The sequence below is a fragment of the Phoca vitulina genome, unplaced genomic scaffold, assembly GCF_004348235.1.
Source record: "Phoca vitulina isolate PV1807 unplaced genomic scaffold, GSC_HSeal_1.0 scaffold96, whole genome shotgun sequence".
Classification (NCBI taxonomy): Eukaryota; Metazoa; Chordata; class Mammalia; order Carnivora; family Phocidae; genus Phoca; species Phoca vitulina.
Window position 1 is genome coordinate 1,625,139 of NW_022589799.1, and position 14,207 is coordinate 1,639,345.

The 14,207-nt window shown below is 50.2% G+C and overlaps 1 protein-coding gene across 1 annotated transcript; it reads right to left on the bottom strand.

Annotated features, from left to right (window-relative positions):
- Positions 1-764: 764 nt before the first annotated feature.
- Positions 765-8,079, bottom strand: ANXA9 (annexin A9). The gene is made up of 12 exons (XM_032397139.1): positions 8,005-8,079; positions 7,726-7,822; positions 6,914-7,008; positions 6,595-6,708; positions 6,282-6,372; positions 5,066-5,145; positions 4,832-4,891; positions 4,210-4,294; positions 3,972-4,067; positions 3,829-3,887; positions 1,059-1,181; positions 765-827 (listed from the first exon to the last, which is right to left on the bottom strand). Exons 1-12 carry the CDS (start codon positions 8,077-8,079, stop codon positions 765-767), a joined length of 1,038 nt encoding a protein of 345 aa, XP_032253030.1.
- Between the last annotated feature and the right edge of the window lie 6,128 nt (positions 8,080-14,207).

Consider the following 14,207-nt stretch of genomic DNA (forward strand, 5'->3'; position numbering starts at 1 on the left):
GAACCAAAGCCTGCTTATTTTCTTTTCTGTCTATTAGTTTTTGATAGGTCTTGGATGCGAATGGTAATCCAGTTTGGGAAGTGGGTTTCCAAGTCCCTGCTTTGGACAGATGCGATTTGGGGGTTGTGCTCCCTGCTAACCTAAGACTTCCCAGGCAGGGGAGGGCAGCTTGATCAGATGGTCCTTTGCTGCCTCTCTATTACTGACCTCATTCCGGCTCCTGTTTCTCAGTTACTTTGCCTGAAATTTCCTGGGGAAGAGAGAATAATTGGGGGGTGGGGAGCTTCGAGGGGGGTGTTTGTTGCAGCCCTAGAGCCTCAAACAGGATCCCTGTTGAATATCCAAGTGCATATCAAAGGCACCTCCAACTTCAAGGCCTCCTCCCAGCCCATGTCCTGCTCCACCCAAACTTCAATCAGGGAACACAAACAACAGTGAAGTTTGCCAAGAGAATTCAAGAATCAGTGAGATGTTTTGGCCAGGGTATGGGAAGGATGAGTAGGGCAGAAACCATCAAAGAGCTGTCTATACCCAAGACAAGAGATGGGGGACCCAGGTGAGGCATCACTTTGAGATGAGGAAATCAAGGGATTCAAGAGAGACTTCAAATTCTAGCCTCAACGAGAAGCTGGAACATGTGGCGCTCGGTGAGGGGTTATCCTATTTGGAGGTCCAGCTGGTTTCCTGCAGGCTCAGCCAAACATGGGGATCTTAGATCCTTGGATGTCATGGTGTGGTAGGGAGGGCAGGAGGCCAGGGAGGCCTCACATGTCTTCGGCCCTGCACAGGGCTAGTAGAGCTGACCGGCAGTCCCCTTTCACTGCCTCCTGCAGACAAGAGAGTCAAGTGTTAGACCCCACTACCACCATGGCCCAGGCATTCTGTTTCCTCCCTTGTGCTGGTCCAGAACTGTCTGATGTCAAGAGTTGTGTACGAAATTAACCAAAGACTCATGAGTTCTCCAGGGCATGAATATGCTCGGTGGTGTGCAGGGAGGGCAGAGTGGAGGTAAGGGGTGAAGCTCTGGGGCTCCAGGTTAAGTACTAGCCAAGTCTCACCTGGAGAGAAGAGTAGAGGGACTTGCCAGATTTCTTTTTGAACTCCGCTCGGATGCTTAGAAGGTCAGTCTCACTTCGAGAGATAAGGATGCGCATCAGGACTTGGTAATTGGGCTTGATGTCCTGGTAGAGGGAGAAACAGAGGGGGAGAGGGTGGTAGTAAGCTTCTCACAGAGTAGAGACTGGACAGCATGGTAAATTACTCTAGAAAGGGGAAGCGAGGTGTGAGTCCAGGGAAAAGAGAAGTGTACGTTATCTAAGAGGAAAATGTATCCTTGTCACCCTCATGGAAGGTGATACAGCAGGAAAGATCAGTCTCTGTGGGAGCAGCTGGATAATTCTCGTTCTGGCCACATGTCTTTCTAGGCCACGCCACTAGCTTAGAGCCTCATTCCTCAAGATCTCAGTGGTGGGCAGCTCCAAAGGCAGTTCCTCCAAAAAGGATAGGAAAGACTTGCTACCTATAAAGACTTCCAGCATGAAAGCCAAGAAGTTCTCAACTTCCAAGTTAGTGAATGTCCAAGGAGGATATACCCAGCCTATCCCCAAACTGAGTTGATGGGGCTCTGAGAGAGAGCAGGGCCATGTGGCTTTTGGTTCTGAGCCTGACCTACCAGGGCCACCTCACATCCCCATCTGTATACATCAGTTTCTCCTGGTTGGACCCCTGGGTCCAGCATCACTGTCTTCCTCCTAAGCCTGTACCAAGCCTCCTGCCTTTTGGTTAAGGAAGGTAATGGAGGATTCGGTTTAGAAATAATAGAGGTACAATACGTGAATTATAATTGGTTATATCAAATCATGAATTTTAACTGATTATAATAAATGTGTTAGTTATCACAAGAGATTTCTAAATAAAAACGTTGGTTGCAAAAATCCTATTTATGTCATGGGCTGTGTACCGGCGCTGTCACAATTTCCTAATAGCTTCTTTTCCGGTGTTTCCTGTTACTTGACTCACGAGACCCTTCCCAGAACTGCCTGATACCCACACTTACGGCATCTACACAGATCATAAATTCCCACGAGGGAGAAAAAAAGAAAACGAGGAAGTAACAAGATGCCATATTTCATTTGGACTCATTACCTCATGGTCAGTGCTGAGAGCTGCTTTATCTTAAATTTCATGTATCATCAATTTTGTATTGTGATAAAGATTGTTGATCGCTCCCTAGTATCCATTCTTCCCCTTCTTCCAACTCTTATTACTCCAAAGTTGTAGAATTGGGGCAAGGTACTCATTAACTGAAAATTCTGGAACATTGATGCACAAGCATCCTGTCTAGCAAACCTACATTAAACATAATTCTTGCCTTGTTACTTGAGAATGTACGTGGCATCTCATACTTCCCCAGGACCTTTTAATGAGCATTCATTGTATGGTTCAGATTGGTCCCAATTTTCCTGAATCAGTCTTCACTGAAGGTCATTTTTCTGAATAAATATTTGTCACAATCTATGTTTTCATATATTTCTCATAAGAGAATTAAGAAGCATATGATTGAGTTTTTCCTTTTTAAAAAAACTTTTCAGAAAAATAGGCCTATATTATTTTGTGACTCCTACTTCTAGGATAAACCTGGCATTTACAACTAAGAGCATGGGTCCCACAATCCAAATACATTATAATCATTTACCGCTGGGATACAAGTTTGTTTATGACCAGAATTTAGACAGATAACCAGAACTCTTCAAATCAGTCTTAGTGTTGGCTCAGTATAATAGTATGGAGTTTACTGGGTAAGTAAAATATTAATCTACTGTCAAAATGGAAATCTCCATTGATGATAAAATAAGTGCACATATGTACTGTCTTTTGAATAGCGGTCAACAAGGCATGATGGTTTCTCACTCAGTATACAAGAAGCTATGCCATCTACCAAAATGATAACTCCTTTTATCTTCTTAAAAATTTGGGTGAGTTTTTTATTTATAGGTTTTGGGGGACAGTTGTACTAATAGGAGACCTAGCTCAATGAGTAGAATGACTGGATTCTGTTTATGAAATTACTCAAACCAACATCACCAATTTAAGTGTGGATAATAGGGAACAAGGTCCGACCAGTGTGGAGAAAGGTGGTCCTGGGTGCTAGAACTCTAATGGTATAGCTTATAGGATAGACCAACACCTATTTGAGTTGACACATGGCAGTTAAATGTCTTAAAAGACCATTATGTGTGTGTGGTTTTTAATTATTTTTAAATTCCAACATAAATAACATACAATGTTATATTAGCCATTATGTGTTTTATAGGAAGCCTATATGATTTATTAGCTGTATATGACCTTGGGCAAAGAACTTAACCTCTCTGTACCTCAGTTTTTTCATCTATAAGACAGATGGAGGGTGGCCATGGAGATTAATTGAAATGTGTGTAACAAGCTCAGCATAGGCCCCGGGACACAATGAGAGCACCCAAGAAATGTTGGTTCTTGTCATCACCATCATTATTCCGGTGACAACTGAAATTGGACATGGTGCTGTCTTACAGAGCAAATTCATATCTATATTTGGCCACCTAGACATCAATTAGGCCAAAATTTTGGCTTCAGTGCCCTTTTGAGTCAACTCATTTAGCTTTAACCACAGCTCACGCCTCTATTATTCACAAGACAGTTTGCAAACCTAGGAAAAGAGAGCTACTATATGTTTATAAAGTAAATATGAGGTTGTTACATTAGCAACAGTGTGAAACTTCCTCTCTCTTGCCCAGAAGATGTCTCCCCCGTTTTTGTTCCAAAGGGAGGGAAAAGAAGCGTCCCTCTCACCTGGAGGGCTTGATGAAGTTTATCAGCAAAGTAGAGCGGTGTGTTCCTGATCACCGAGGCTGCAAGCAGAGAGGGAGAGATGGAGAGAGCCAGCTCCCACGCTAGGCGAGAGCCCTACCCGGCATGTGCTGAACAGGCCCTACCTAGGCTGAGCAGAGCTGCCTGGGCATCTCCGTGGAAAAGGTGGTGGACAGTCTTCTCCAGCTCGTGCCCAGTATACCGCTGGTACAGATCGAACACTTGTGGGGGGTGTGGGAGGTAGTTAGAAAGATAAATGGGAGCGGGGGTTGATTATCACAGAGAAGGATGAGCCCTCCCCACCTTCCTCAGCCAAAACTCATCATTAGAGTAAGCGGGGAAGACAAGAAGTCTTGCGTGTACCTCGGACGAGGTGTTCAGGATTTCGCTGGGTGAAGATTAGGACCCACGTGCCCTCTGTGCTGGGCCCTTCAGCCTGTTTCAATGCCTGGGAGGGAGGAGTAAACCGGGATCATTGGTTGGGGGTAGGGGAGCCACGGTTGTGATGTTCCCAGAATCTGTCATCATGATGATGGAAATGGGATTCAGAGTGGAAAAGCTTAATTGAACCTGTGAAGCGGTTGCCTTTATTTATGGTTAAAACAAACAAACAAAAAGGGAATAGGGCTAAGAGAGGGACTCTGCCCTCACAGCTCGATTCCCCAATTTGGGGAAATCCTGGCACTCAAGGAATTAATCTCCAAGGGAAGGTCTGAGGAGGGTTACCCCACCCAAATGCCCCTGAGAGGAGAATGTGTCAGTTGACGAGCTCACTGCCTGTGAGTTCAGGAATCAGAGGCTAAACGAGTGAAAAGGCTTCAGATGGTCACTACCTGAAACTTCATGTCCTCACCTGTCACTGAGGACTCCCCCAAGGCAAGGAGAGATTTGCAGGACAAGTGGGGACACTTGTCACTGGCTCTAGGAGCGGGTGGAGGAGGGTGTCTTACGTGCATGGCTGGGCAAGCTCCTCACCCCTGCTCACCTGGACATCCTGTTCCACCAGGTTATAGTCAATGATTCCAGAGTAGCTCTCGCGGGCCCCCTAGAAGAAACTCTTTCAGGAGGACTCTTCGAGGGGTAGCTTTTTACCTCCAGGACAACCAACCCAAACCAACCAAAGCCCTCTCCCCAAAGCCTTCTCTTGTTAATTATACCAAAGCAATGCTCCCCCCTCTCCCCCAACCCCCTCCCTCTCCTGCAGGCCAGTCCTCCTCACCATGGCCAGGGCCAGGAGCAGTTCCTGCAAGATGCCGCTGGTCTCACATCTGATGTCCTCCTCAGCCTCCACCTGGAAATCTGGGGTGGGGGCGGGAGCTCTCTGAAGCCTCCCGATTTTTCCCAATGTAGATATTCCCTGTCAAATGCCCAACCCACTGTGCCCTGCCTGCACTGTCATCTCCTGCTGGGGGTAGCCTGATGGCTGCTGGTTCCCAGGATGTAAAGCAGAAGCACCATTATGGCCACCCTGAAAACATCCCTAAGCTGTGAGTAACCCATGCGCTGTAGGGTCATGCACCACAGGGAGCCAACCTGCTAGGGGAAGGAGGCGTCTGTTATTTGAGCGCTGGCCAGCAGTCAAGGGGGATAGGGAAACCTACATCATGAGGCCAGATGGCTAGGGCCTGGCCCCCTCATTGGAGGCAAGGAGAAGTGATGTGGAAGGATGTGAAGAAGTGAAAGAAAAAGAAGGAAAAGAAAAACAAGCAAGAAGTGAGAGGTAGGGGGCGACTGGGTGGCTCAGTCTGCCTTCAGCTCGTGTCATGGTCCCAGGGTCCTGGGATCGAGCCCCGCGTCAGGCTCCCTGCTCAGTGGGGGGCCTGCTTCTCCATCTCCCTCTCCCCCTGCTTGTGCTCTTTCACTCTCAAATAAATAAAATCTTAAAAAGAAATGAGAGGTAGGAGAGGGATTAAGAAAGGCCAAGAATGGACATCAAAGGAAAATTAGGGAAAGCAAAAAAGGGGGGGGGTGCTCAGATGAGGATGAGGGAAGGCCAGTTAGCGATTAGTGGGTGAGGCATGTGGCAGTCAAGCAGGGGCCTGAGGGGTAGTACCCATGACTTAGAGAGCAGGTCCCCCACCTTTCCCCCCGGTTGCAGCAAGGTTCCATTCAGCCTGGGATGTGGTGTGAGGGCAGAATCAGGAAGGGGCTGGGAAGATGACATGGGTACCCTTGGGATCGTCACAGTGCCCGACCTTGTCATTACCTCGGAATCTGCCCTGGAGCCCCAGACTAAGATGGCTACTCATTGCTTCTCTTTAAAGAAAGGAAATGATCACATTGGGCTCTCGCCCTGGGGGAGACTGAGAACTGGGTGGGGGGAGACCCCAAGGGCACAGAGCTGGGGCAGACAGGTTCCCAGAGGGCTTGCCTGTAGGGAGTGCCAGAGAGTGGGCGCTGTCCTGCCATCCCTTCCCCTCCTTACGTGCTCTTACTATGTTTGTAGACCGTCAGGCACTCGTGCAGCTGGGCTGGGCTTCGGGTGGCAAGAATTTCCACGGCCACATCCTCAGCAGAACCTGAGTTCTACAAGAAATTGGGAGGCCACTCTGAAACTGGGCCATGTCATTAGGATGGCAGAGAGCAGAGGCCGACCACTTGTCCTTTAAGGGTCAATATGGGCTGTTTAAAGGGGGCCCCTGCCAAGTCGACTCCTCTGGAGTGGGCAAAGGCAAATCAGTCAACCCTCTCCTCCCCTCAGTGGTGTCCTCACTTCCTAGACACCCAGCGAGCCTCCTCTGCTGGTACCTTCAAGGCTGTTCTCAACTCCTGGGCATCGAACAGGGCTGCGGGCTGCAGCAAAGCCATCACAGTCCTCTCGAGGTTGCCCGAGAGCGCTGCCTGCAGGGACTTCAGCAGGTCCTACAATAGAAGGTCCCCATGGCAGAGGAGCGGGCACCATGGGGAGGGCCCCGGATGTGTGGGGAGCTTTGGGGACATCTGGCCGGTTTCTTCCTAAGGCCAGAAGCACCAGCCATCCCCCCCTCAGCTGCTATTGCTGTACTCCCAAGTCTTCCAGGGGGCTGCTCAGCCCAGTCCACTGCTCCTGGGAAGTCAGCGGCCTCACCTGTTGGGTGCGCTCCTGGAAGGCTCGAGAGATGAGCTGCCTTTGCTCTCTGCTCCTGTTGGTCAGTACGTCCACGATGGAGCCACGGTCCACACCTGAACCAAGATGAGGGCTGGGCCATCAGCTGGGCGGAACCCAACAGAATCTTTACAGGGCGGGGATCCCCTTCCTCCTTGGACTTGAAGCCTCCAAAGGGTGTTGCAACACCCCCACTTCCATTCAGCCTCAGAAGAAGATGCAGGGCCGCCTGGGTGGCTCAGTCGGTTAAGCTTCCAACTCTTGATTTTGGCTCAGGTCATGATCTCAGGGTGGTGGGTTCTGTGCTCAGCAGGGGTCTGCTGAAGATTCTCTTCCTCTCTCTCTGCCCCTCCCCCCAATGCTCCTGAGCACTTTCTCTCTCTCTCTCAAAAAAAAGAATTTAAAAAAGAAGATGCAAATAAGATGCCAAAATGGCATGCGAACCTGACCCAAAATTAGGTGAAGGTGGCCTGGTGTGGTGGGGGAGAGATGGCTTGGTGATTATAGACTTAGATTAGAATCCCAGCCCTGCCATTATGAGCTGTGTGAACTTGGGCCAGCCTCTTTGTCTCACCAAGCCTGTTTCCTCATCTGTAAAATGGAAATAAGACTTACCTCACAAGGGTGTCCCGAGAATGGGAATGACATACCTAACATGGTACTTGACATACAGGAATTAAGGCATTCCACAAACATTTATTGAACAACGTCACTTCCTCCTTCCTGGCTCCTTCTTGGTCTGCAGACTGGTTTTTAAAAGGTGGATCCCCAGGTGCAGAAGGAAAAGGGCTCACCTTGGCCTGCAATGGCCCTCAGCAGCCTTTGCACATCCTTGTCCACGCTGAAGCTCAAGAAGGTCCTGAGGGTGCCCAGGGTTCCCCAAGCTGCAGTCTGTAAGAGCATGAGGGGTGGGGGGTTGGGGGGAGCATCACAGGTCCACACATGCCTGCCCCAGTGCCTCAGCATGGCCCTTGGCATGGTCTCAGGGCCTGCTCTCCCTTTTCCCATCCTCCATTCCCTCGCCGCCCTGGAGTTGATATAGTAACAACAATTCCAACGATCACAGCCCCTACCTTGCTGGCAAGGCCCAGGTGGCTGAGGATCTCCTGGGTCAGGGATGATCTTGTCTTCCCGCTGGCCACAGACATGGTATGACTGGCTGTCCCAGGGAGGGAAACAGGAGCCAACTGAGGAGAATTTCCTGCCCTTTGGGCCTCTTTATGACCCCCAGACCCCGAGGCCCACCTCCCATGCCTGTCCTTTCCCATGTTGCAGAAAAAAAGAACATCAACCTGCTTGTCAGGTTTGGGAGCCCAAATGGAGGGGTAAGGGGAAGTCCCCATCTTCCCCACCTCTCACCCCTCCTTCAGGAAGCAAGGATTGATCAGGAATGCTGTTAGAATGAGCACCAAACAAACCCTCCCTGACTCCAAGGTGGGTCCCAAGGCTCCCAAACTTTGGTCTCAGGTGGATGACCCCCTTCTGAGATCCATATCCCTTCCTTCTGATGGCCTGGCTAGGTGTTCCTGGGGCAGTGCAGGGGAGGTGAGGCGATGTGGCAGGATTAAGTATGTGGGGTGGGAGATAACAACCTCTAAAACATCTCCCCACCTTCAGCCCCAGCCCAGGAGTAAGCCCCTGCCCCCTGCCCACCAGGCTGTCTACCTGCTGCCTGCCTTTCCCCCTTGGAGTCTCTGGCAGTGATCTTCAGCTCAGCAGGTGTGATCTCGGGGCTGACGTATGTGTTCCTTCAGGTACATGGGTGCCTAGACAAGGGAGCAAGCACTCACATTAGAAAGAGAAAACTCCAGGGGCGCCTGGGTGGCTCAGTCGTTGAGCGTCTGCCTTCGGCTGGGATCATGGTCCCAGGGTCCTGGGATCGAGCCCCGCGTCGGGCTCCCTGCTCCGCGGGAAGCCTGCTTCTCCCTCTCCCTCTGCTGCTCCCCCTGCTTGTTCTCCCTCTCTCGCTGTGTCTCTCTCTGTCAAATAATAAATAAAGTCTTAAAAGAAAGAAAAAGAAAAAGAAAACTCCTTTCTCCCTCTCCCAAGGGATCCCCAAGCTCTCCCTCCTCCTTCCCCCCTGAGGGCCCAGGTCCAGTGCTTACCTGGAGGTGCTGGGGGCGAGTGGCAGTCACAGCCTGGAAACTGCCTGTGTGAGCACCGGCTTCTGCGTAGTCGGCCAGTGTGCCTCCCAGGCCGGGCAGCCAGTCAGATGACCTCTCCAGCAGCCCAGCCCAGCTGTCGCCTGGGCTCCGGCCCCTCCCAAATGTGGGAGAGGACCCGGCCGTACCTGGTCCCACAGGCAAACCCCTCCCTAGCGAGCATCTTTCCTCCCAGGAGCCGGGCCTCAGCCCGCGGAGAGAGAAGTCTGCTCAGCCTCTCAGCAGCTCAGCTGGACACAAGAGGCTCGGTGCGTTGCTTCCCCTGTGAGGCCAGGGGGGAACCATAGAAGCCCAGGCTTTAAGTCCAGCTTCTGACCTGGCTCCACCTCCGGCCCCAGCTCCCTGGGGGGACAGGTCAGACAGGCTCCAGGCTGATTTAGAGGCTGATAGAGAAAAACCTGTTGGGGCACATACCAGCAGGGCACCCCAGCCCGCACCCCAGAGGGGGTCCTAACCCCCAAACTCCCTGACTACTACTACCTTATCAGAGCCAGTAAGCCTGGGTGGGAAGGGCAGGGGAAGAAAGAGCAGGTATTTGAGGGTGGGCGCAGATCAGCAGAGTCAAGGGAGAAAAATGCAAAGAGTGTTCCCTGTGGACAGAAGCATGATGCTCCCAAAAGGCAACAGGGAGATGGGAGAGGCTCCCTGGGTTCCTGTGTCTTTGATTCCTTCTGGTGCCTTTTGGCTGCCAGGACTGTTTTAGCGGTAGTGATGCAACCGCTGCAGCTGGGCTTGGGGCTGCCAGTGCACAGAGCAGCAGGTGAGCGGCCCTGGGAGCCCCGGGGCCCCTAGCAGGTAGTCGCTTGAGCCTCACAGCCAGCTCCCGGGGACCTAGGAGCAGTCTCCTTCCTGCTTTCCTCCAGAGGTCCAGTGGGGGCTGGGCACGGAAGCTGGAGAGCTGTTTCCACTCCTCTGCCCCTCTCCCCGCCAAGGAAGGCCCTCGCCGGTTCTCTTACCTCCCTGAGGAGGGACCTGCCCCTCTTCCACAGAGCAGACCAGGCCTAAGAAGGCACGAAGGGAGATTTCCTTGGTGGCAATCACTGCTTCTCACTTTGTCTCCTGTTAAACTGGGAAACATCCACCAATTTTTGCCGTGAGAACGTGGGTTCAAGCCCCAGCTCTGCCACTCGTTCTGTTCTGTAACCTCAGCTAGTCATTTCAGGTCTCTGTGTCTGTTTCTTTACCTGAGAAAAAAATGGGACTATTGGGAGAGACTGAAGTGTGTGGAGGGGGCATCCTGGGCACCTGAGAATAGTCTTCCTGGGAGAACTGAATTAGGTAATATATGTGATGGCATTTGGCAGAGAAAAATGCCTTGTAAAATAAGGCTGGCAGATTTAATGAAAAAAAATACAGGACACCCAGTTAAATTAGAATTTCAGGTAAACGACAAATAATTTGTTGGTATTAAGTCTGAACCAAATATTTCATGGGATATACTTAGGATAACAATCATTTGTTTATCTGAAATTGTGATTTAACTGAGCATCCTGTAATTTACCTGGCAACCTAGAAGATGGGACTCAGTTTCAGCATGGTGATTAAAAGCAAAAATTCTGGAGCCAGATTTCTTGGACTCAGAATTCCAGTCTCCTATGTGACTTTAGCAATTACCTCAAACTTTCTTTCTTCTCCTTTTTTAAAGATTTTATTTATTTATTTGTCAGAGAGAGAGAGAGAACAAGCAGGGGGAGGGGCAGGCAGAGGGAGAAGCAGGTTCCCCACTGAGCGGGGAGTCCAATGTGGGACTCAGATCATGGACCCTGGGATCATGACCTGAGCCAAAGGCAGATGCTTAACCAATTGAGCCGCCCATGCGCCCCTACCTCAACCTTTCTGTGCTCAGTTTCCTCATCTTCAAAACAGAGATAATAATAGTGTTTATATTATAAGCTGTTGTGAGAAATAAATTAATACATGTAGAGCACCTTATTTTTTTTTTAAGATTTTATTTATTTGACAGAGAGTGCGCACAAGCAGGGGGAGCGGCGGGCAGAGGAAGAGGGAGAAGCAGGCTCCCCACTGAGCAGGGGCCCGATGTGGGGCTCAAGTCCAGGACCCTGAGATCATGACCTGAGCCAAAAGCAGATGCTTAACCAACTGAGCCACCCAGGCGCCCCTTTATTTATTTATTTATTTATTTAGATTTTTTATTTATTTTATTTGACAGAGAGAGAGACACACAGCGAGAGAGGGAACACAAGCAGGGGGAGTGGGAGAGGGAGAAGCAGGCTTCCCACGGTGCAGGGAGCCCGATGCGGGGCTCGATCCCAGGACCCTGGGACCATGACCTGAGCCGAAGGCAGATGCTTAACGACTGAGCCACCCAGGCGCCCCTCAGGTGCCCCTTTAGAAGAGTGCTCGCACAGACTAGTAGGTACACATGTCAAAATGTTAACTAATATGTAACAATAAATATTGATATAATGTTATTTTATAAGGAACTGTTATTGTTAACTTGTCTCCCTATGGAGTCCAGTCTTGGCTCTCTTCTGCAGGTTCTATTTTGCCAATCTTCAATCTGGCCACAGGAGGGCATTAGAAGCCACCGAGAGCCGAATGCCCTCTAGTGGCCACTTGAGGCCTCCGAGGCACTGGCTCCACCCACAGATAACCCAGGGGCTCACTTCGGGCACTTGTTGGGAAGTGCAGTCTCTGGAGGACATCAGATTCCTAGGTGGACTTGGCAGGCAGGCATGGTCAGCAGAAGAGCCTCAAGGAGACACCTACTCAAGGGACCTCCCCCCCACCAATGGGACCTCAAGATACTTGCAGGAAACGTCCTAGGCTGGGTTACCCCAATACAGTGTCTTCTCAAGTCCCATGCCTTTGGCCTTCCGTATCCTTCAGAGTCCATTCTGGGCACACATTCCAAGTAGGTTTAGAGGGAAATGAAGGGAGAGGGAGAGGGCTCTTATTTCCCCAGTCTGAACTTCTGTGAGGGATTCCTGGCAGATCAGCAAGGCTGAATCCTGCGTTTGAAGGATGTACGCAGAAGGGCAACCACACGGCAGAAGAGCGGTCCTTGTGGTCCAGGAGCGTGAGGAGGGAGTACGGGAGATGCTCTACTGAAACTTGGTGGAAACTCACTTCTTTTGTCCTGGCGTTTTGTTTTGTTCAATTCCAGGGCCAGATTGAGGTTGTTTTCAAATTTACTAATCACCTTTCACCCCCGTGCTCTAAATTTTAGAATTTCAGAGTTGGAGGGGTTCTTGGAGATGACTGGTCTACTCTTATTACTGACTCAGGAGGCAAAGTGACTTCCCAAGGGCCACAGTGTTGGAACCACATCCAGGTCTCCTAACTTCTCCTGTGCTTTCTTCATTACTTAGATGAGGGCATAGCTGATTTGGGGTCCGTCTTAGTAGAGTATATAGGGGACAGGCAGTAATATATAGAGCCTCAACTGTTGACTCATGAATTCAGGTTCAACTCCAACCCCATATTGCTTTTCTGCAAAATCTTGCATTGCATGATTTCAGAACACATAGAAATTCCTCCCGGGTATTTTTCTCTTGTTATGAAACTTTTTCTCCCCAGAACTCCTGGCACCTGAATCCCTCTGCTCACATAGTAGCCATGCTCTATTCCTTTACCCAAATAGGCTTCTGTGTTGCACGAGCCAGCCTGACTTTCCTCAGCTGGGGTCCATGGCTTTTCCTGTCCACGAAGCCTGCTTATACTTAAATCCCAGCTTGAAGGCCTGGTGGTGTCCTCTGCCTCAGGCCACCTCAGCAGCCCATATAGAGGAAGTGAGTCACAGCAAGGCAGGCAGTTTGGGGCACTGCGGGCGTGGCTGTGTCTGCCCGGGGGCACTGGGGGATGGGTCAGAAAGGTGGCGATCGAAATCTCCTGGTCCAGCTGCGGCGGGGAGTGGGTGTGTGGCCGCAGGTGCAAGCGTCTGTCCTAAGTATGTTGACAGAACTGGTAGCATCATTCTAATGCTGCCTGAGGCCACTTCCCCTTCTCCATCCACCTTCTCTTTTGTCTCTTGGGGGAGGGGTACACCCTCTTATCTTTATTTCTCAGGCTTTGGCTATCCAACTTCTGCCCCCAAACTTCCCCTGCCCACTGCTATCTTAAAAAAAGTTAAACGGTCTTCAGTCCTTTAAGGAATCATTTAAAAAGTCTTGCGGGGACCTTGGAGAAACCTGGCATCTAGGAAAACTGCTTGAGAAAAGGGCTCAGAAGCCAAAAGAAAGGAACCAAATAGTACAGAGGCATGAGGAGTTAGAGAGGGACCCGAAGGTTAGCTGGAGCCTGAAGTAGAGACACTGAACCCTTCTGGAAAAGGGTGTGTGGGTATGTAGCAGAGAGGAGTCTGGGGAGAACTCTCAAGAAAGGTAGAGGGAACTTTGGATTGGAAGGCAGAGGGAGAGGGTTACAGAGAGGTAAAAAGATGTAAGCAGTGCTAATCAGGGAGGAATTCAGCCTGGGGCAAAGTAAAACAGGGCTGGAGGGCTTGGTGGGAACTGTAAAATCAGGCAGGTCAGGCTAAAAGAGGCGGAAGAGTCCCCTGGGGGCTGGTCTGGGGGGAGATGGGCCAGGGGTTGGGCCAATAATTCTCATTTCTCCACTGGTAGGAATGAATGGGCTGAGGGTCCTGTGGCAGAGAGCAAATGAACAAATAGCTTGAAAATCAGTCGGCTTCTGCTTCTCTACCTCTCCGGAAAGAGCCTTAGGTGAGGGCCAAGCTCTCAACTGGAATAGGTGGGGAGGTCACTCTCCTTCCTAAGAGAGCTATCAAAACACCTGAACTTGACTAGATAAACCATGAAAGAAGCTACTGTCAGAGGTTCTAACCGTGACAGGACAAAAACACCATTTCATCGAGGTAAAAAACGAACTTACCTCTACGTGGAGTAAGCTCTAGCTCTCTTTCTAAACAAACCTTCAAACACATCCTAGCCACATTCTGTCCATGCTAGGAGTCGAGGTCAGTTTTCTAGGATAAACATGTCGCATCTTCCCGAAACGTCAATTTTACCAGACTAAGGGAAAGGCATCTTAGAAATATGAGTTAGAAGAGGGAAAAACAGTGTAGATGGCACTCAAATACATTCTACAAAACAAAAGTTGGGGGTTGGCTCTTTCAGAGTATCTACTACAGCGGG